The 23793-nt window shown below is 37.9% G+C and overlaps 1 protein-coding gene across 1 annotated transcript; it reads right to left on the bottom strand.

The window, feature by feature from the left end:
- Positions 1 to 1649: 1649 nt before the first annotated feature.
- LOC140157579 (organic cation/carnitine transporter 2-like) lies at positions 1650 to 13085 on the bottom strand. The gene is made up of 5 exons (XM_072180819.1): positions 12750 to 13085; positions 9872 to 10008; positions 5778 to 6188; positions 4510 to 4644; positions 1650 to 1674 (listed from the first exon to the last, which is right to left on the bottom strand). The coding sequence occupies exons 1-5, from the start codon at positions 13083 to 13085 to the stop codon at positions 1650 to 1652; spliced, it is 1044 nt and encodes a 347-aa protein (XP_072036920.1).
- Positions 13086 to 23793: the final 10708 nt, after the last annotated feature.

The following is a 23793-nucleotide window of genomic DNA, read 5'->3' as shown; positions in this document are numbered from 1 at the left end:
CTTGACCCACGAGACGACAATTTGACCGTGGTTTGCCTCGAACAAGCAACCTTATGATGGTTAGTTCGATCACTTAACCACTGAGACACTTATATAGGACACAATTTTGACCGTGGTGTGACTCGAACCAGCAACCTTATGATGGTTAGTCCGATCAATTAACCACTGAGACACTGTGTTACTTATATATATTTTCTTAAAAGGGCATTTCGTGATCCACAACCCACTCCCCCCCCCCCACACACACACACTTTTCTCAAAAAAGTGAGATTTTTATACCACTGGAAACGTATAATATGATAATACTGTAGCAAAATCAAAATCCAACTCGGGATATTTTATAACAATCCACTTTAGCTTATAGTCAAGAAGCCTGTGATTTACGTCCAGAATTAGCTTTTTCATAAACTGACCTCAAAGAATAGGAAAAACATTGTTGGCAAAAAAATGCACCTTGCTCAGAAAAGAGTTTAGGTCAGACAAATTTGGATTGACCTAGCTGAGATGTACGGTTTTGAGTTATAAGCAAAGAGGTCAAAGGCGGCATTTTGGGCTCCACATGGGTCAAAACTTTAACAACGATCCGATTTTAATTGTATGATTGTATCAATTCAAATAAAGAATAGTTTGCACCACATAGGATGTTTCGTTACATAGGTAACTGGATGAAAAGGTATGACCTGTGACATTTTTTAATATAACTCGAGAACTATACGGCGCAGATAAGCCAAACTATACCTTTTCTGAATCATTAATACTAGAGGAATACTTTTGTGATGTTTGAACAAACTTCTACCAAAATATCTATTGACCTATTTAAAAATGTTAGCTATGTAAAGAGACATCCTAGATGGTGCAAACTATTCTTAAGTTGAATTGTTTTTGCAAGATGAGCAATATGATAATAACATTAAGGTCAAATTTGGGTAATTCTTTTATTCTTTGACTCCGTTTAAGCCCAAAATGTGACCTTTGACCTTTTGTTTATGACACGAGAAACATAGACTAAACAATATTTTTATCTGAATCGTTTTGACCTTAATACTTTTGTTTGGTTTTCAACAAGATTTGACACCTGTATGGCCTTTTAGGGCCATGGCCCTTTTTAGAGCATTTTGCCAACAAAGTTTTTTCTGGTATTTCAAGGTCGTCAGCAGATCAGAACAACTGGACTTTTACTTACTAGTTTCGTCAGGTACACATGCTGTGAGCACACAGAAAACACCGGCAATGGAAAAAGACATACTCAAAATAATTCGACGTCCTATCCTGGGATTGAAAAAAATGATCAAAATTCAAACAAAATACCGTACAAGATCGTCTGCAAGCATATTGAGTGTTTTGGATGGAAGCTAAATTACCGATACAAGTTTATACAAACAAGTACTATTGTAAAACCAGTATATTGGCATATTTACGGCTGTTTCGTATTAATTTAGCTTCGTCAAAAACACTATATTATTTGTAGATGAGGTTTTACAGTATCATTGGCTCACCGCAGCCTAAGTACATGCTCTTGTTTGTTTGTTTGTTTGTTTGTGTGTGGGGGGGTGTGGGGGTGGGGGGTGTGTTTGTTTGTTTGTTTAACCGGGCGGACACACACTTGGGTCCCGTTGGGACCAGGCTCAAGCAAAATGCTTAACCCATGCTTAAAGCTTATATAAGCATGCTGGCCTATATGAAGAGAAAACAAAGAAACAGAATTGAAGAGAAAGTACAAGGAAAAGAAAGGCCACTCCCAACAAATCAATTGTACAATTTTGCTCTTAGCCCTTGGGTCGAGAAATGAGGAATTGGGAATTCTTGTTCCGTGACCCAATAAATAAATAATAAATAAATAATAAATCAATACATTCATTCATTCATTCATTCATTATTTTATTAATTAATTAATTAATTAATTAATTAAAATATCACTCGCATTAGTTTGCGTTTTTGATTTCCCAAACTACAATAGATGTGAGGAGCATCGAACGTGCTGTACCTCACCTTTAGGTATTATTAGGTATTATTGCACGGGCTTTATTACATACACAGTTTACCTATGCACGATCCTGGAGGCTGGAACCTGGACTGTATTGTAGATATCAGAACCGGAGATGCCCCCTTCCTTTTTTGAATAGCTCTGACACTTCATGTGCACAGGGTGTGACTTTTCCTGTACCCCGTATACAGGAAAGGTCAACAGCTTAACGTAACTTCCTAACCACGAGACGTCACACATACACTAGAGAGAGTGCGATTTCCAAACGCAGTGATCGGACGGACGCACGATAATCTATTCAAAACCACTCTCCTGTATCAAATCGAGGTCGCGTATTTAGCCAGTTTTGAAGATTTTGCACGTGCGATATTAACGTAGATACATCATTGAAAATGCACAGAATTTGTCCATTTCACATTATGATAAAGTCAGTCAAGGATAGTGAACATACGAAGGAAAGTCTAATTATTATTATGATCATTATATTAAAGCTACAGCGATGTGTTAAAAATTGACTTCATTTATACGCGATGTAACAAGCAGAGATTGTCCATTCAAATTTTTGTGATACTTTCCGTATAAAAAATATGACATTGCGATTTCACATTTTGGACACCAACGTCGTATAGAACGCACGTATTACGTGCCTAATTTTCACCACGAAAAAGTCTCATTTTGAAAGTAAAGTCATGGTATAGACGAATCCAATTTCTCACATTCCTACACCTCAATGGCCGCCATATTTGGGTCCCCGTCGGCTCCATCTCACCTAAAATGTGAAATGATGCGGCCTTGGAGGGTATTTTAAACTGCATTCTATCACCCGTGTTACACGTAGACAAAAGAATGATAACAGTTTACAACACAAAAGAATCTAACATCGAATTTAAGCGGCTTTAATCCACCCAATTGGGCAGTCACAACACCAGTTTGGTGCTGCGGGGACCCAGTCAATGGCCGACCCAATCCTGACCATGACTTGGCTTGTTGGATTCATCTATATGGAACAATTTCGCATTAGGCAAAGACTCGGTAACCATTAAGTTTTCAATCACATTGCCCTCTATCGACAACGATCGACCAGATCAGATATTAGTCTTGGTTCCAGCCGCTTGTTCTCCTTCGTGACAAATGGACACAATCCAGTTTGGAACCGAGACTAGCAATATTTAACATCGTTTTCAACGTCGTATAAACGCACAGGCCAACGTACGTGCCACGCACCACGTATGTAACATCGCAATCTCTCTACTATATCTGTTGGTACGTGCTAAGCAGTGTATGAGGGGAGGGGAGAAGAAATTCTACAATTATATTTTGCAAAGTAACCGAGCATAATTGCAGGATTCACAACTTTGTAGGAACATTTTTAAAGAGGAAGAGAATTCTCACCTAAGGTAAGCCCAACATTCGAACTCACACTTTACCGCTCGGCCATATCTCACCCTTTTAATTTTTTCCCTGTCCTTTGATAATCAATGTCCTTTATCAAGAATAACTTACCGTCTCATCATAAAGTAGGCAACAACGTATGCAGGTACTTCGACAAGACAGAGTAGAAACACATTAAACTTACCATCTCATCATGAAGTAGGCAACAATGTATGCAGGTACTTCGACAAGACAGAGTAGAAACACATTGAACTTACCATCTCATCATAAAGTAGGCAACAACGTATGCAGGGACTTCGACAAGACAGAGTAGAAACACATTGAACTTACCATCTCATCAAAAAGTAGGCAACAACGTATGCAGGGACTTCGACAAGACAGAGTAGAAACACATTGAACTTACCATCTCATCATAAAGTAGGTAACAACCTATGCAGGGACTTCGACAAGACAGAGTAGAAACATATTGAACTTACCATCTCATCATAAAGTAGGCAACAACGTATACAGGGACTTCGACAAGACAGAGTAGAAACACATTGAACTTACCATCTTATCATAAAGTAGGCAACAACGTATGCAGGTACTTCGACAAGACAGAGTAGAAACACATTAAACTTACCATCTCATCATAAAGTAGGCAACAATGTATGCAGGTACTTCGACAAGACAGAGTAGAAACACATTGAACTTACCATCTCATCATAAAGTAGGCAACAACGTATGCAGGGACTTCGACAAGACAGAGTAGAAACACATTGAACTTACCATCTCATCAAAAAGTAGGCAACAACGTATGCAGGGACTTCGACAAGACAGAGTAGAAACACATTGAACTTACCATCTCATCATAAAGTAGGTAACAACCTATGCAGGGACTTCGACAAGACAGAGTAGAAACATATTGAACTTACCATCTCATCATAAAGTAGGCAACAACGTATACAGGGACTTCGACAAGACAGAGTAGAAACACATTGAACTTACCATCTTATCATAAAGTAGGCAACAACGTATGCAGGTACTTCGACAAGACAGAGTAGAAACACATTAAACTTACCATCTCATCATAAAGTAGGCAACAACGTATGCAGGTACTTCGACAAGACAAAGTAGAAACACATTGAACTTACCATCTCATCATAAAGTAGGCAACAACGTATGCAGGTACTTCGACAAGACAAAGTAGAAACACATTGAAATAGACATTACCAGTTAATTCAGCACTGTATAATGATAACCCATAATATACAGTACCAATGACGAACCTAAGAGGCAAACAAAAATAAATATTAACATGAACTTAAAATGTAAGTGGAAATTGGACAATTTGGTTTTAGTGGGTGTAATATTATTTCATCTGGCCACTAAGACCATGTGCATGAGATAAAATAAGAAAATGCCAGGAGATAAAACCTATTGTGATTGTCCAGATATTTTCCCCGTAGCATGCAAGCCAAGAGCGCAAGTTTTGACAAATTTCGCAGTTATTGCAGGGCTATTTTGGGTCACGAAGTAGTCTTCGGCATTATCTTCTCACATACGAAGAACACAGACTCGGTTAAGGACCGTGTAAGACAATATAGCCAAGGCTACTCACGCACAATTAACCGACCTTGTGTCCCGGGGGGGGGGGGTCACTCCCATTGTGGCCTGTACACCATCCGCGATAATCAACTTTTGAAAAGCACCCTAAACAAGGATTTAACCCTTGGCTAAAACAATACCCAAAACAGGGATTTTATTCCTTGCATCAAATTTCATACCCTAAATTTCATTTTCGCGTATTAGCAATTGCAATTTTGATACCCTTTTTTCACGTTTTTGACACCCTAAATACGGTACGCGCGTATCGTGCCTACCCACGAAAAACTACCCTTTTTACGCGTTTTCATTATCGCGGATGGTGTACAGGCCACAATGGGAGTGACCCCCCCCCCCGGGCCTTGTGTACAACCAGATATGTAACTATGGGTTTTCTGGGCAAAAGGAATTGATATGGAAATGTTTAAAATGCTAATATATTGATGTGGTACAATCTGTAACAATTGAAAGTTGGGACATTATTACAACAGAGGCAGACCAATAGGTGTAATAACTAGCTAACATAGGCGCGATACTTGGAGATTCCCAACGAGTTCGATACATTGGTTCGCCCCAAGTTCGGTAGTAACGTAGGTGCGTATTTCTCAGGATGCAATATCGAATCGCGGGCGTAAAGTTAATCAGGCAGAGCGAACACGCACGCATGCAAGGGCTGGTCGAACACACACGCTTGCAGCGCAACCGCGACAAGACATTAACGTCAATACCGAACTTGAGGTGGACCAAAGAATAGTTTAGCTGTTTAGACTGTTTGATTAATGACTAGCAAACAAAAGGAACGAGTTTATTCACATACCAACAGTAACCCATGATTAAAAAGTTCACTAACAACACCCTGGATTTAAAAATGTCCACGAGACTATGTTTCTTTATTGATTGTGCTGTTACAGACGAAGTCGGTGGTATAAACTTCTGATGAGCTATCTTTGTTGATGATTGGTGACCGCTTAAACCGTGATGTCCATGTCTACTTGGACTAAACTGTTTGCGTGGAGCAGGCACTGGCTTGTAGATTGCATCTTCATCAGGTTGTTTTTGTGAAGTTCTAAGTGGCACAACTTCTTCACTTAGTTCTTGCGGACGTGATGTTAGAAATGAAGAAGTGGGAACAGGGATATTATTGAAATCAGCTATTTTAGTAAGGATTTTGTCTGCTTCATCTACGCGGCCACGTGAAACAAGCCATCGTGCTGATTCTGGAATGAACCTAAAACAAACAAACAAGTCAAAGTAGATAATTTTATTACAAACAAAAAAATGTACTGTTTTTATGTACTGTATATTACAGTTTATAATGATTAAGTAACCAGTATACCGCTTATGAACTTACGTGGCAAAAGATTATATAACACACATTTTATCTTAAATTTCAAAGCGGAAATTGCGTGCGCGATTATCTTGTATTCCATAAGCTATTAACTATCTTGTACTGACCAGAGTACCTCACAAGGATACATTAGGGGATGTGCAATAATTATGAGCCCCCCCAGGTAAAATGTCCAAATGGCTTGCCAAAAATCGCTTGCCCCCTCCCCTCTCGGCCCGTCAAAAATCGCTTGCTCCCTCCCCCCTCACGGCCCGCCAAAAATCTTTGACCCCCCTCCCCCCCTTGAACGTACATGCCAAATTTTGGAATCCCAATTTGCAAACTTTAAATGGTCTAGATGTATGTTGCGAGCGCAGCGAGCAGGAAAATTAGCATAGTTAAGCGTTTTCGTAATGTTTTCCTAAGCCTTTTTAGAGCGTTTTATTAAAAAGGTGCCCCATGTATGCGTGCCAAAAATCGCTTCCCCCTCTCGGCTTGCCAAAATTGCTTACCCCCCCTTTCGGCTCGCCAAAAATGTCTAGCCCCCCAATTTTACCCTCCCCAGGGCTCATAATTATTGCACAGTCCCTTAAGTAAGGATGAAGAGACAACCAGCACCCCACTCATTGCACACACAAACTCACCCCACTCACATATATATCAACCTACATATCACACATTTATCGACTTACCACCATGCTGGTAACACGAGTAAACAAATCAGTGAAACCAGCAATTCATAATGACGCCAGTTAGGCAGTCCATAAGCTATGGGACTCACTATTGTATCACCTATACCCCGGAAAATAGCCCAAATGGAACCAGCGAAGGTTCGTTTCTCGGGAGCAAACATTTCCATAATCATTACTAGTCCGCAATTTATAAGCCCCTGTAGTGAACAGGGAGAAGAATAAATGGTTAAAATTAAAAATATGTAACGTTATAATAAATGTAAAATTAATAGCAGCATCAGTCAATGTTAAATATTAAATGCGACACCTTGGGAGCCAAGCCATTTGAAGCGACATGGCGTGTTATAAAAGGTTGGCATAGGCGTTTTCTATGGGTCAAAGGCAATAACTTCTGGGTGGCCAACTAAATCAATCCTCTACAGGGGATCCCAGAATGGGGTCAAAGGTTACATAGGATCACATTACAAAATTGCTTGAATCTTGTTTTAAACTACCAAAGTATTCCTCTGGTCATAAGGATTCAGAAAAAGTTTAGTTTGACCTACATGTGATGTATAGTTCTTGAGTTATAAGCAAATAAAAATTCCTCTAAAAAGGGATGCGTCTGGTCCAGAGAAAAGATTGGATGCGTTGTGGTCATGGAAACAGACTTGACGAATCAGGATCCAAGTACTAGTATATTCTCATGACTTTTTATTAATCGACATAAATATAAAAATGAATATAGTTGGTGGTATTTAAATAATTTTTGAGAATTATTACTTTTTATTGTTGATGGTATTGGACATATGTACTCAAGTGATATGTACTCATGATAGCGACACTGTTTCATCTCGTTGACCCCATATAACCTGACCTGAATGACCTCTGTTGATGACATTGATTAATTAATTATTTATTTAACTGACTACTCTTTCTTCTTTAAAAAGGTTAATATTATAATGCAACCCTGGCACAAAATGGTATAATCCTAGTTGCGGCATGATGGTGGTACTGTAAATTTTTGTAATTATAATGTGTTAATATGATCACTATCAAGCGGGATAGTAAACATAGTAATGGTTTATGTAGGTTTTGTGTAAAAGTTGAATTATTATGTTGCTGATGCAATTTATTTAACTTTGGGTCATAATAAAATATCGTTCATACTAGTTATGAGTGCGCACAGGAAGTATCAGTAAAATGGTGTTTGTTTATTATTGTTTAAAATTAATTCGAGCACTTGATTAGGCTGATGAGTTATGCTATGAATAATAAGGTATGTTGAAACATGTACCATGAGATTGTGGTTATATTCCTGCTTGATTGTTGAACATTGTAGAGTAAGAATTTATATTATTTGTTATCAGGCCTACTTATTGTATAGCCAGATAGGCCTTTGATCAGTAGTTATAATATTAGGTAAATGTTGAGAGAGTTAATTCATTATTTCATAATTATATTATTTTTGGATAATAATAATATTCTCCAAATTGTACCCTGATATTAAGATGCACCAATTTATCTTAATACAGCAGTCTATAGGCATATTTGGCCCTTGAGCTTGACCTGTAGGTGAGGCCAAGTTCGCAAATTCTGTCCCTGGCAGAAGTTTTGATCGTTAATCTCTCCTCACCATCCTCCACTCATTCAACATTTGCTGAGAATCTTATGTCTGTGATGAATATGTTTTATTGAGTATACATATCAGCATGACCAATAGTGTTTTAAGGTCACAGGATTCACATGCTAAAAACTTTTTACCATGGCAACCGATTTCTTGTTTTGATATTTTCAAGTGTATTATACTTGTAAGCAGTTACTTGAACCTCACTTTAGTTGGTATAGTAATCTTCTGAAAGACTGTTTAGTTTGGTCAATAACCTGTCAGCTGAGTTTCAAGTTATGCTTAATACGCTTTGGTGTAGTACAGATATTTAATATATTTTTCCAGTTATGTACAGGTTGAAATCTTAACTTCAATGTTTTGGAAAGTTTAACTTGTGTTTAGAATAGTTTTAATATAAATAGCCATGTGTATTTGTACCTTGTCTTGGTAATATATTATTATCTATAGTCCAAGATTAATGCATTCTATTGTTTAGGAATTTAATTAATTAATTAATTAATTAATTAATTAATTAATTAATTAATTAATTAATTAATTAATTAATTAATTAATTAAATCTAGGCTGGTCAAAACCCATCTCTGCTTTCAATGATCACTTTGTGAAATGAAGTGCATTACTTTACCAGCGTGCTTCACAATTTGTGTAATATAATTAGAGAACAAAAATATTTTCAAATTATACTATTTCATATCATTCCCGGGATATCATTAAGTTTGGAGGAACATTATTACAAAAATTACAGCAATATACATTAATATTATGGCAACACACGACTATGTTCATATAATCTTCTGATTTATTATATTGTACTTTCTAGCGTTGACCTATGAACCTATTATGGCCACAATTCTTCCTACTAAATTTATGACACCATAAGCCGCCTTACCCTAAAGAGTCATAAAAGGCTGGTCGGTCAAATCGCATCTCTGCCTCAGTCTCTGTCTCAGTATCAATGATCACATCTTCAGCTGAGTTATAACAGATAACTTCTAGAATGTGTCACTGGAACTCCCTGGGGATTTAATCCAGACACTAAATGCATCTGGCCCCTTGGGGCCAGACGCGAAAAGTCAAAGGTAAAATTTTGACCTCAGCCGGTTTCAACATCGTAAAAATGCTCCGATTTTAACCAAAAATATCTCAAATTAAATTAAATTATTTAATTACCAGATATGTAGATACAAAAAAATGTGTTTTTCAAAAAATCCGAGTAAAAACCAAAAGAATACAACGACGTAATAATTCCACGCTAACGCCATGCCCAAACCGCTCAAAGCTTCACCGATCAGTGATATGAACATGATAGGTTTTCTGCCGTAGATATCCGCTAATTGTCCTGATGTACCCGACGAGAATCCCCGTCATGAAAAGAGACACCGATACTTTAGCTAAAATGGCATCATCACACACTAAGTCAAACTGAAATGTATAATAAGAAATAAAACTGTAATATTAGGTATTTAATACAAATATGTTGCCTCATCCCAGCTAAGCTAACACACTACGTATTCACGACGTTCGCTTACGTTGGACTTAGGTTGTCATTTACGTTGTAAACACGTAAATCTGTGAACTCGTATTCGTGTAGTGACAACGTTATTTTCGACGTTGATTTTTGGACGTTGATATAACATCATTATGACGTTGTTTCGACGTTGATGCAATGTTTGACCAGACCTGGTGACAGCGTGTGAAAAATAAGTTCAGAAAACGTTACACAAATACGTATCTAAAAACTAGTTTAGATGTTGACACCATGGTATGTAAATTCTAACATTTCAAATAAATTGTTGTCCAGTTAAAATGTCTCCATCGTGTCGTCTGACGATCGCCTTTAGGCGTGAAACTCAAAGTAACGACTTCTATTCCTGAAGTTCTAAACTTTGAATTTTTATACTCTCTCCCTTTTCGGGATTGAGCATCATTGTTGCCGGATGTTAATATAATGTCATAATCACGTTGTCTCGACGTATAAAGCACGTGGTTAAAACGTGGTTTAAAAGTCATGAACTGACTCAGATACAACGTCATCTACGGATGTCGTTAGTACGCACATTTATGACTTTGTTTCGACGTATAAAGCACGTATAAATGGCATGGTCTGACCCCGATACAATGTAATCTACGGATGTCGTAATTACGTTAATTTGTGAACTCGTATTCGTGTTGTGATTTTCGGACGTTGATATAACGTCATAGTGACGTTATTTCGACGTTCACAACTTGACGTCGAAACAACGTCATAATGATGTTACATTAACGTTCGGGAATCACGTTGTCACTACACGAATACGAGTTCACAGATATACGTACTTACAACGTCCATTTATTACGTTTGTACGACTTTATATACTTTTAGACAACGTTGTAACAACGAAAGATTGTTAGGGAGTGTTCATAAATACTTTGGTAGGGGGGGCTGGAAAATATGTAGGGGGGGTCATAAAATTTTAGGAGTTCTGAATAGGGGGGGTTAAAAAAGTTTTGGGTGTATGAACAGGGGGGGTTAAAAAAGTTCATGGGCACGTAGAGGGGGGGGGGTGTAAAAACTTAAGTCCTGAACCAAAAAAAACCTGAAATTTTTTTCGCGCGAAATATTCCAGTAAAGCCAGGACAAAAGTTCATTCCAGATAAGGGTATTTGATCAGGTCCTGTATGTATTTTGACAAGTCATTCAATAGTCAAAGATATAAGTATGACGGTGTTAAAATTGTCTTGTTTATAACTTAATTTTGAGGTTTGTGTCAGTTCCTTCTGGAATGTGCAATATCTTTGTTCTTCTTTAGTGTTGACAATTTACAAAATTTTCATATGTTTCATGCAGTACAGATTATTAATTACAAATAAATCATGTTACTTGGAGAACCGGGGTACAAGTTTCCACCCCCTAATTTTTCCATGGGGGACATCCCCCTAAAAATCCTAGTAGGAGAAAAAAACCCCAATAATTGCCCTATGCAACTTTTTTAGCACATTGAAAAGCACAGTGTTTTGGGCCCAAATATGGTAAAATTGCACAATTTTGCGCTTCGCGATCACACAAATTGGCACATCAAATAGCAAAACCCGGGAGCAAAACACACCATTTCGGCAGTAGTGTACTATCCAAGGGGGAAAGTGCCCCCATGACAAAGGTGAAAGAAAAAAGTTCCCTGTCAAAAAAATGAAAGATAAAATTTGGAGGGCAAAGGAAAAGAAAAGGGCAAGGAGCCTGTTTTCCACCCAAATTCACCCTGATCATGGGCCAAAATAGTGTAAAATACAAAACGCACATTGTCACAATAAAGGCATTTTCATCCCCATCATGGGCGAAAATAGTGTAATATTCAAAATTTGTGAATGCTACGTGCACTCATCGTCCCATTAAAGCCTTTTTTGGAAGCTCAAATACATGAAATGCTCAAATACAGTCTCTCTAAAAAACAAAAACCGGTATGAATTTGCAACTGCAATTTTTTTGTCAACTGTGCCCGCAATTTTATTCCCCCCGCCCAAGTTCCAGTAAAACCAGAACAAAAATTTCAATGCTTCCATAGCCATTGATTCCAATCATAAATAGATGTTGCATAAACATACTTATGAGCTACTGTACAAAATGATAAAACATTTCCACAATTTCACATATATTTTATATTAATGACATGACATGGACGTACAATTCATTGCACATCAATACAAATGTTAGTATCATTAATATATTTCCTGTCCTTTGTGACATTAAAATGAGGGGGGGGGGTCAAAATAGTTTTGAACCTAATATGAGGGGGGGTCAAAAAGGTTTAAGGTCCATTAAGAGGGGGGGTCAAAAAGTTTTAGGTTCACAAAGAGGGGGGGGTTAAAAAAAATGTTGACATGAAAAAAAATATTTTCCAGCCCCCCCCACCAAAGTATTTATGAACACTCCCTTAGCTGGGATAGTACACATCATGTCAGTACCATTATCCAAACAGCGCCAGGATGGCCACATTCAGAGGCCATTCAATGAATATACAAATATATTGGGTTAAAGAACTAGGGCAATGAGGAGTGATATAGCACTGCAGTCAAAGTTAATAACCCTCATTTAGCAATAATATTGTGGCTCAAAATCTGACCACCAGCGTTTTACCACATTTTAAATTACTTCGTATGAATAAATCTATACACCACGATATACTTACATCAGTGACGACACTCTGCTCACCATGAACTGTCTCAAAATCCCAACCAAACTGACATCTGGTAACGTTCTCTGTCACTTCACCATCTTGCACCACGTACATATGACAACTGTCGTACGTTTCTTTCCCTTGATCTAGAAACACTGGCACAGTTTCGTTGACGAAAAATCCTTCAGGTGGTGTGCAGTAATATGGCTTAGGTGTGTAGGACACAAACACCATGCCTATTAGTTGTAATCTTGTGAAGATAGAAGCTATTATGTTGAGTATCAAATAGAGCAGGATTTGATAGCGACCAAAGTTCCCTAGATAACGTAATGCTTGGTCGAACTCCATTGTTACTGTTGTCGCATAAGTTCATTGGCATTCTAATGGATAAATCCCAAATAAAATAAATGAACAAACAAATGAAGAAATATGAATAACTATAGCATAACAATACCTTATTTGCTTGCTATTAAAAAAGAAGGATCCTTCACCAAATGGCGACTTTGGTATCAGAGGATATTCGACAGTTGAAAGATGTTATGTTTGGATTTTGTAAATCAAAAGATGTAAAAAGTGAGTTAGAGATGAAATCAAAATTCGACCGCCGGTTCCGGGCGGTTCCGTCCGGTTGGAGTCGGTTTCTATTGTTCTAAACAATGGAACGCGATACAACCGCCGGTAACCGCCAGTCAACCGGCGATCGAGTTTTGGTTTCACACCTTAACGCATATTGAGACCTTCGAAATCGCATATATTGTGCTTGTATACGGTTTGAAACCGACGTGCAGTCCTAGCAAACACAAAAACGTTTTAAAAACGTTTTAAATAAGCTATATTTTGGCTTTTGGTTTAGGTAAAAACGTTTTAATAACATTAAAATGTCGGGTTATATAAAGGTCATGAAAACGTTTTAAAACGTTTTGTATGAAAACACACAACAACAATATTTTTAAAATGTTTTCAAAATGGTATTGTAAACTATTTTTGCAAATATTTTTTGCCAAATATTTTGTCAACACTTAAATAACATTTAAATAACACCCGGCAAACACAGAAATATTCTTAAAATGTTTTGTTCAAAATGTTTTAATAACATTTAAATGTCGGGTTATATAAAGGTCATGAAAATGTTTTTAAAACGTTATTGCAAATATTTTGGGCAAACATTTTTCGCAAAATATTTTTTCAACCCCAAAATAACATTCTGTTTAGAATGTTTGGTGTCAAGTTTTCAAAACTGTTTTTGGAATGTTATTAAAACGTTTTTATACCCTTTACATAACTCGACATTTAAACATTATCTGTAAAACATTTTGTGTTTGCTGGGCAGTAGATTATCAAAAAATGTTTTTCAATGTTATGAAAACGTTTTATACCCTTAATATACCCTTTATATAACCCGACATTTAAACGTTTTCTGACAACCTTTTATAACCTTTTGCGAATGATGTCGAAAACGTTTTGTGTTTGCTGGGGTTGTACTGGGTTGCGGAATTGTACATAAATCGGATCGCTACGTGGGTACTTCTGCAATGACCCCTGAGATAGTGCTGGATTATGGATGCGTCATACCAGTAGCAAGAACAGTACTGGAAGAATATGGCAGAATACAAGTTCTTGACCTGACATCGTGAAAAAATCATCAGGTACCTCATGAATGTGCGCCAAAATTCCACCCAATTTGGAAAACATTTCTCGCCCAAAATTGATTGCCCCCTCCTTCTTATTTTTCCCCCTCCAGCCCACTTTTTGCCCAGGGGCAGATAATTATTGCACAGCCCCTTACCTCGGCTACGATCTTCAACGCTTGTTACCGCGAGATAAACTTCTATTCCTCCGGCCTGGAATCTTACCAATGTCCGCCTGTGATTAAACTTTGGTTGATTGAAACAGCCGAGTTGCGATGTCGATAAAGCTGATAATATTACTGCCAATAAGTTTAGCCTGATTCTCTGACCTTCGTAACTGAGGTTGAAGGTACACTTAAGTACCGGTATATTGAAGATACTGGTCATAACGCCCAAAAGAGCATAACAAAAACATTACATGTGCTTGTAAAAGCTACATGTTAATAACGGTGCAGTATTTCAAGCATTATTTGTGGACTATGAACTATACTCAGTTGCACAGGGACGCAACACGGTAGATTTGATAATAATTATTACGATATAAGCATATAATAATTATTGCATTGGTATTGTTTGTGTGCTGAAAGTTTGCTCGGCGGGTTAGTTCATGTCAAACAGACCCTTGGCTACAGGCCTGCTTGACTATGTAATCTGGCTAACCTGGCATGGTGATTCTTTGTAAAGTACACACGCAGGTTTGTATGTACAAGTGCAAGTTCATTTTCACCTATTATTTCAACGTAGAGCAGTACACCTATTGAAAGTTATTATTGAACTGATATTGAACTTGACAAAACTAAGTCCACTTGTAAGGGGGGAAATGTAAAAATATACTCACGAATGTCCAACTAATTTACATAAAGAAAATTAACAAAGAGACCACCTTTTTTAATTTAAACCCGGGGTTAAACCGTTCAAAATTGTGAGGGGTTTCCATGTAAGCATATTTATTGAGGAAAAAGGTCCACATTTTGGGAATCCCGCCCCCTCCCTCCCCCTGCGATATTTTTATAAGATAACCAAAGGGTACAAGCTTGTAGAAATACAGCAACTATGAAATTGTACTTACTACTTCTTTTGGTGTCAAATGAAAGAGAAAAAAGTGAAGAATATAATAAAAGTAATTTCCCCACCTGAGGTGACACTCCGCAAAATACCCGGGTATATATCACACGAACATGATGAAAGAGAAATAGTCAAAAACGTGGAACATGGTGGTATGACCACAATATACTGTAGAAACACATTGTTGTGACATGGTGGTGTACCACAATATACTGCCGAAGCCCATGGATGTGATATGGTGGTGCACCACAATATACTGCCGAAGCCCATGGGTATGATATGGTGGTGCACCACAATATACTGCCGAAGGCCATGGTTGTACGTGACATGGTGGTGTACCACAATATACTGCAGAAGGCCATGCAGCCCTGATTTGGTAAAACGATCTAACTTGAAATTTGGACATTTTGAGATAAATCCATATCTTGGGTAATGTGAGGGCACTCTTTCCATTGGTGACATCCTCAAATCACCACCATGCCACCAAATAATGAGATTTTTTAGACATTAGATCTGTTTAATAATATATTTTATTCAAAAATAAAAACGTCAAGTTTTCAAACTTAAAAGCTCTTTTTATCGAAACAGCGATTTTACCAAATCAGGGCCGCATGGTTGTTAGATGTTGTGCTCCAAAATATACTGCCGAAGCCCATGGATGTGACATGGTGGTGTACCACAATATACTGCCGAAGCCCATGGTTGTGACATGGTGGTGTACCACAATAAACTGCCGAAGCCCATGGTTGTGACATGTGGTGTTCACAATATAAGCCACTCAAGCGCCCATAACTCAACCAAATGATATCGTAGAGCAACAAAAGAGGTATCAAAATGCGCAGGAGAAAGCTGCGCTTTATATACATTAAGTAAGTTTTCGCTATATATTTCAATTCCCGATATATCTGACCATCTATAATCGTTTCGATACTTTATGGGTTGAGTTCACTACCGAAGCCCATGGTTGTGACATGGTGGTGCACCACAATATACAACCGAAGGCCATGGTTGTGAAAATATCCCTTTAAGCATTTGTGACTAATTACCAGCAAGATTAACAAAGAAAACCCTGAACAAAAAAGCCTTTAAAAGGGATGCTGGTGTCCATGAGTAAGTTTAAGGGGCTGTGCAATAATTATGAGCCCCCGGGGGTAAAATTCCTCCCCCCCCCTTCGCCCCCCTCCCTTGAACATGCCAAAATTGTGGGATCCCAATTTGCAAACCTTAAATGGTCTAGATGTATGTTGCGAGCGCAGTGAGCAGGAAAATTTGCATATTTAAGCGTTTCCGTACTGTTTTCCTAAGCCTTTTTAGAGCGTTTTATTGAATGCGTGCCAAAATCGCTTCCCCCCTCTCGGTTTGCCAAAAATGGGTTGCCCCCCCCCCCCTTTGGGCTCGCCAAAAATTTCTTGCCCCCCCTAATTTTACCCTCCCCCAGGGCTCATAATTATTGCACAACCCCTAATAATGATGTTTTCTTGAGGCGAATTTAGTACATATCTCTATGGGGATTTATTTGGTGGTGTGATATCATCAGGGGACTCCAGACAATGACTCAATGGATGCAGAAAGCCTCATTTCATTTAATCACAGACCTGTCAGTATCATAGTATATTCACATCTTATCATTTAATCAACTCTCTATGATCCCCTGATTGGTGCGAGAGGAATATTTTCTTGCTGATTCTTTCGTTTGCGACATAACTTGTTGCTTCAAATAAAAGAAGCCAAAGTATACAAGAAAGGATTAATGGCGGAATTGAATGGTAAGACAAATATTGCTATCCAGACATAAGCAATTGGGTTGACCTCTACTGCCCCAGCTTGGACCAGGATGGACAATACGCATATTGGGACCCAGCAACAAAGGTCTGTAAAGACTAAGAGATAGACTTTCATAGCCAAAAAGTGAAGAATATAATAAAAGTAATTTCCCCACCTGAGGTGACACTCCGAAAAATTCCCGGGTATATATCACACGAACATGATGAAAGAGAAATTATAGTCAAAAACTTGGGACATGGTGGTATGACCACAATATACTGTAGAAACACATTGTTGTGACATGGTGGTGTACCACAATATACTGCCGAAGCCCATGGGTATGATATGGTGGTGTACCACAATATACTGCAGAAGGCCATGGTTGTGAGATGTGGTGTACCACAATATACTGCCGAAGCCCATGGGTATGATATGGTGGTGCACCACAATATACTGCCGAAGGCCATGGTTGTGAGATGGTGGTGTACCACAATATACTGCAGAAGGCCATGGTTGTGAGATGTGGTGTTCCACAATATACTGCCGAAGCCCATGGATGTGACATGGTGGTGTACCACAATATACTGCCGAAGCCCATGGTTGTGACATGGTGGTGTACCACAATAAACTGCCGAAGCCCATGGTTGTGACATGTGGTGTTCCACAATATAAGCCACTCAAGCGCCCATAACTCAACCAAATGATATCGTAGAGCAACAAAAGAGGTATCAAAATGCGCAGGAGAAAGCTGCGCTTTATATACATTAAGTAAGTTTTCGCTATATATTTCAATTCCCGATATATCTGACCATCTATAATCGTTTCGATACTTTATGGGTTGAGTTCACTACCGAAGCCCATGGTTGTGACATGGTGGTGCACCACAATATACAACCGAAGCCCATGGTTGTGAAAATATCCCTTTAAGCATTTGTGACTAATTACCAGCAAGATTAACAAAGAAAACCCTGAACAAAAAAGCCTTTAAAAGGGATGCTGGTGTCCATGAGTAAGTTTAAGGGGCTGTGCAATAATTATGAGCCCCCAGGGGTAAAATTCCCCCCCCCCCCCCCTTCGCCCCCCTTGAACATGCCAAAATTGTGGGATCCCAATTTGCAAACCTTAAATGGTCTAGATGTATGTTGCGAGCGCAGTGAGCAGGAAAATTTGCATATTTAAGCGTTTCCGTACTGTTTTCCTAAGCCTTTTTAGAGCGTTTTATTGAATGCGTGCCAAAAATCGCTTCCCCCCCTCTCGGTTTGCCAAAATTGCTTGCCCCCCCCCCCACCCCTTTGGGCTCGCCAAAATTTCTTGCCCCCCCTAATTATTGCACAGCCCCTAATAATGATGTTTTCTTGAGGCGAATTTAGTACATATCTCTATGGGGATTTATTTGGTGGTGTGATATCATCAGGGGACTCCAGACAATGACTCAATGGATGCAGAAAGCCTCATTTCATTTAATCACAGACCTGTCAGTATCATAGTATATTCACATCTTATCATTTAATCAACTCTCTATGATCCCCTGATTGGTGCGAGAGGAATATTTTCTTGCTGATTCTTTCGTTTGCGACATAACTTGTTGCTTCAAATAAAAGAAGCCAAAGTATACAAGAAAGGATTAATGGCGGAATTGAATGGTAAGACAAATATTGCTATCCAGACATAAGCAATTGGGTTGACCTCTACTGCCCCAGCTTGGACCAGGATGGACAATACGCATATTGGGACCCAGCAACAAAGGTCTGTAAAGACTAAGAGATAGACTTTCATAGCCATTCTGAGTTCCTTTTTTAAATTGGCAGAACGACCAGCTCTCCTAGCTGTTTCCCTGGCAGAGATCAAAATAGCCACATAACAATAACCAACAACAAAAAAGCATGCCAGATTAAGGACAGTAAATATAGCAATTGAGAAATACATAGCTGCCTTGCTCCCTGTACGTACAACAGAGGAACATGTTAATGTAAACTCAGAACTCCCCCATGCGTCTTGATGAATCAATGTCTTATTTATAGTATGAGAAATTGTTCTTGAAATGGGTAAACCCACACATATTTCTGATACTGCATAGATATCAGGATTGCCTTGTGATAATGCCAATGTTGCTATGCTTATGCCTAATGCTACAAACCACAGCAGGGCAACCATAATACGAGAAAGTTTAGTGCTTATTTGATACCTGAATGTGTACTTCACACCCAGAAACCTATCAATGGTGATCAGTGTTATGAAGAAAGCTGATGCCTCACTGGATAACAGACAAGGCACCAGCTATTCTACACAACATACTAGATCTCCATGATTCAGAAAATGATGGAAAATAATGTGTGTAATACATGTCTGTTGAAACTAATATGATCAGATATATACCCATACAGAAATCAGATATTGACAGATATGTGATCAGCAAAGATTGGACCTTATTACTTTGACAGATTTGTGATCAGCAAAGATTGGACCTTATTACTTTGCTGTTTATGCTTGTATTTAACGTAACAAGCCAAACTATTTCCAAGTATAGCAAGAGCACATACGAACCATACTGCTATTCGAAGGCCAAAATATGGTAACAAACGCTTGCATGTGAGGAATGGAGATGGAGCTTTGTCACATATACAATTAGCCAATGTAAAACAACAGATAGAAGGGTCACTTACAATTAAATCTGTTTCATTCAACCCTACAAAAGTATTTGGCTCAATCCACAAAATTGGATTGTCAAGCAAGTCAACTCTTTCCAAATATAAACAATGAAAGAACAGCTTAGCAGGAATGCTAGTCAATTTATTTCCCGACAGGTCCAGTTGATATTGAAAAATATCCTGTGGAAGGAACTGCAATTGGTTGTGATCAATATCAAGATATCTGAGTTCGGTTTGATTTTGAAATGTGCCAGAATGTAAAATGGAAAGGTCATTGTGTGATAATGTCAGGTATAATGTATTAGCATATTTATATAAATATGATGATACTAATTGACTGAATAATCTACTGAAAATGCCAGGCTTTAACACAGAAAGATGATTGTTGGAGAGATCTAACGTCAATAATCTTGTCAACTCACTGAATACACCAGGTGTAATATCAGTAAGATTATTGCTTGAAAGGTATAAATATTCCAAGCTTGTCAACTCACTGAATACACCAGGTGTAATTTCAGTAAGATTAATGCTTGAAAGGACTAACTCTTTCAAGCTTGTCAACTTACTGAATACACCAGGTGTAATATCAGTAAGGTTATTTCTTGAAAGGTCTAACTCTATCAAGCTTGTCAACTCACTGAATACACCAGGTGTAATATCAGTAAGATTATTGCTTAAAAGGAATAACATATCCAAGCTAATCAACTCACTGAATAAACCAGGTGTAATCTCAGTAAGATCATTATCATATAAGAATAGATACCTCAGAATGGTTAACCCATCAAAAGCTCCTTGCTGAATGTACCTGAGGCTGATATTGTTTAAATGTAATCCATCTAATATATCAGAAAACAGAGAGAATGTTTTTGGTTTGACACCATGCAATGTTGAGTCAGCCCAGCTCAGATAGCTCGCATCAGATGGGTATGGCATTTTAGTCTCAGCTATGTCTCCATTAGTACAGTTGCTTGATACTGTGTAGTTACCAAGGATACAGGTGCAGTTTATGGGACATTGTGTGTGACATTTTGTACCATTACCACCTGATGTATAGCCTTTATAATGAACCCACATGTTGGTAATATCCTCCTTTGCACATGTTATGGATATGTGCTCTGGATGACCATCTGCAACAGTGTTGTTACCAAGCACTGTAACAAATAGCAGCAGCATCCACACAGAGATTTCACTGTAACCAAGCCAAGACATAGTGATATTCAGGCAAAGATATGGGGGAAAATCTGAATACTAAACTCTACCCTCTTACAATAATGGATGAATAAGAAGCAGCAGTGTTGTATTCAGCGCATACTTGGTGGATATATGTGCTGGAATGTGAGTGGCCTCAAATCAATTCGAAAGAGAGATTGGCACTCAGGCCTGTAAACACAAGCTTGAACTCTCTACCTTTAAATCTCTCAACAACCAATAGCTGCACTCTATTTTTAATCTTCTCCACACTTGTGTCGACTGCAGACGACAAGCTCCAAATGTTATTGTAAAATTGAAAATTTTCAGAATTCTACAAGAATATGACTATATTTGGAATCAGCATGGAAAATGCATTAAAATGAGTACAAACAATCCCAGTATTGGTTCAGTGGTTCTTTTCTGAGAATATATTCCAGAACTAGGGACTTTTTATGTTGACGCCTATGGCCAGCAGGCAGAGCATTACTATTACTCATGCACAACAACACTGTTCTTCTTACACAACAAAGCTGTTCCTCTGACACAAAAAATTTAATGTAACAACAAAAATTATAGCACTTTGTAATGCACCAAAATTCACCTACAGTAGATGGGGAGATGCTTAAGTTAGGCGTAAAAACCAAACAGTAACACACTTTAAACTTCAAAAGTTATGTACAACTTAGCCAAAGCAACTTATTATCTGTTCACTGTAAACGCCCACCAGTTCCACACCACTGCTATGGGGAGGTGCTTGATTAGATGCAGAAAATAAAAGCAGTAGCAGACTTACAAACTTACTACAAAGTTATTTACAACATAGGCAAAACAACTTAAAGGATCTACATACATAATATGTAAAATCACAAAGCAAATATGAAGAGTTCAAAGGTCAAGTTCAGTTTTCATCGAACGAGTTTTAGGCTTGATGAAGACAGTTAGAGATGCACTGGATGTGATATCATGTGGTAAACTGTTTTAGATATGAGCTCTTGGTGACACAAATGAGCATATACACTCGTGTGTAGTCAGTAGATTTATAACAAAATTCAAAATTCAAACTATTTAAAAAAATTACTTCTCCCATGTAACGATTCTGTTCCGCTCACAGTAATGGTCAAATGCGAAATACTAGTGTGGCAGTCAGCTCATAAATTTGTCAAGTAGATAACACAACATCCGAACTCTTAATCTTCTGTACTCACCTCATCTACACAATTTGCTCTTATTGCATTCTACAATAACGGTTGAATATGAAACACAAGCAGTCAGTAGATAACAGCATCCAAGGTTCGAATTAGTTTTTTAATTATCTCGTATACATAAAGGCACCGGTCCTTTTACAGTAACAATTCAACGGGTATGACAATCAGCGCATAAATTGGCCAAAGTAGATCACACAACATACAAAATCCTTATTCCTCTTCACATACCTCGTACATAACGTCACTGTTCCTCTCAAAATAACTGTTGAAATATGGATGTGGCAGTCAGTACAACATAACATTCAAAATTCAAAGTATTTTCATATTACCTCCCCTACACTGGTCCTCTCGAAATACTGTTTAATTCCAAACATGTGCGTAGCAATCGGTGCATAACATTTGAAAGTAGATCTAAGCACATTAGACAACGTTACTGCTCCTCTTAGTAGTACATTATTGCTATCAATAAAATCCAAAATCTGGTTAAATATGCCCCTAAAGTGACTAATTTAACCATATATATGTTTTTCATTGATTTTGGCGGCCATTTTGAAAAAAGCGCCCTAAGCTGTGACCTCCTGTCACCTTCATATTAATAACCTGACTTAGTTGTACATTATTGCTATCAATAAAAATCCAAAATCTGGTTAAATATGCCCTTAAGTGACTAATTTAACCATATATATTGGATTTTGGCGGCCATTTTGAAAAAAGCGCCCTCACGGAAAAGTTCTCAGGTTACGGGCTTTTACCCAACAAATTCTTGTTCCCCATGCAAAACTGGTCCAGATAAACCATATGAGAATTTCTGGTTCTCCAAGTGGTACTTAGCTCAGTTTTAACCTGGTCTACTAGCTGAGCTGTTCAAGTAAAATTACATTTGAATGGGAGTATTAATGGTATGAAAACGCTATTGTGTTTGCAATTATGTCCTGGCTATTGTGTTTGAATCGAACATATATGCTGGAAGTAGTATAAGAGGTCCCTTTACGGTAGGTTTCAGGAGCGATTTTTCAGGAGCAACTCCTGTGACCTCAGAGGTCATCTATTGATCTATTTTTAGAAGTATGGTTCACCCGTGATTTCCCTTATGACGTAATCTATTTATAGCCCTATGACGCACTCTGGGAGGGTGGTATAATGGGTTACTTTGCGAGGTTTTATGGTATATATTTACGGTATTTTATACACGTATTTGATAGTATTTTATTCGGTTTATTACGTAAGTTTTATTCTAAGAGTATAACAACCGCGAAATAAAGACAAATGGAAGCTTATATTTGCGTATATACATATTTTATTTATACATTTATTTATACACGTATTTACATATAGATACACATACAATAATCGTTACATAGTTGATATCGTATAATACAATGTACTCAATGCTTGTTAAAGTATAGAAGTTAGATTATTTAAAACATATTATACGCATAGCTAAATATTTGTTGATAATCCACGTAAAAGTACCTCGTTTACATTATACATAGTATGCGACTTAAATTTACGACAATTTGTTTGATACATTATTAGGTAAAGACCATTAAAAGAC

Source organism: Amphiura filiformis, chromosome 7, assembly GCF_039555335.1.
Source record: "Amphiura filiformis chromosome 7, Afil_fr2py, whole genome shotgun sequence".
Taxonomy (NCBI): Eukaryota; Metazoa; Echinodermata; class Ophiuroidea; order Amphilepidida; family Amphiuridae; genus Amphiura; species Amphiura filiformis.
This window is presented reverse-complemented; position numbering and strand designations above follow the sequence as displayed.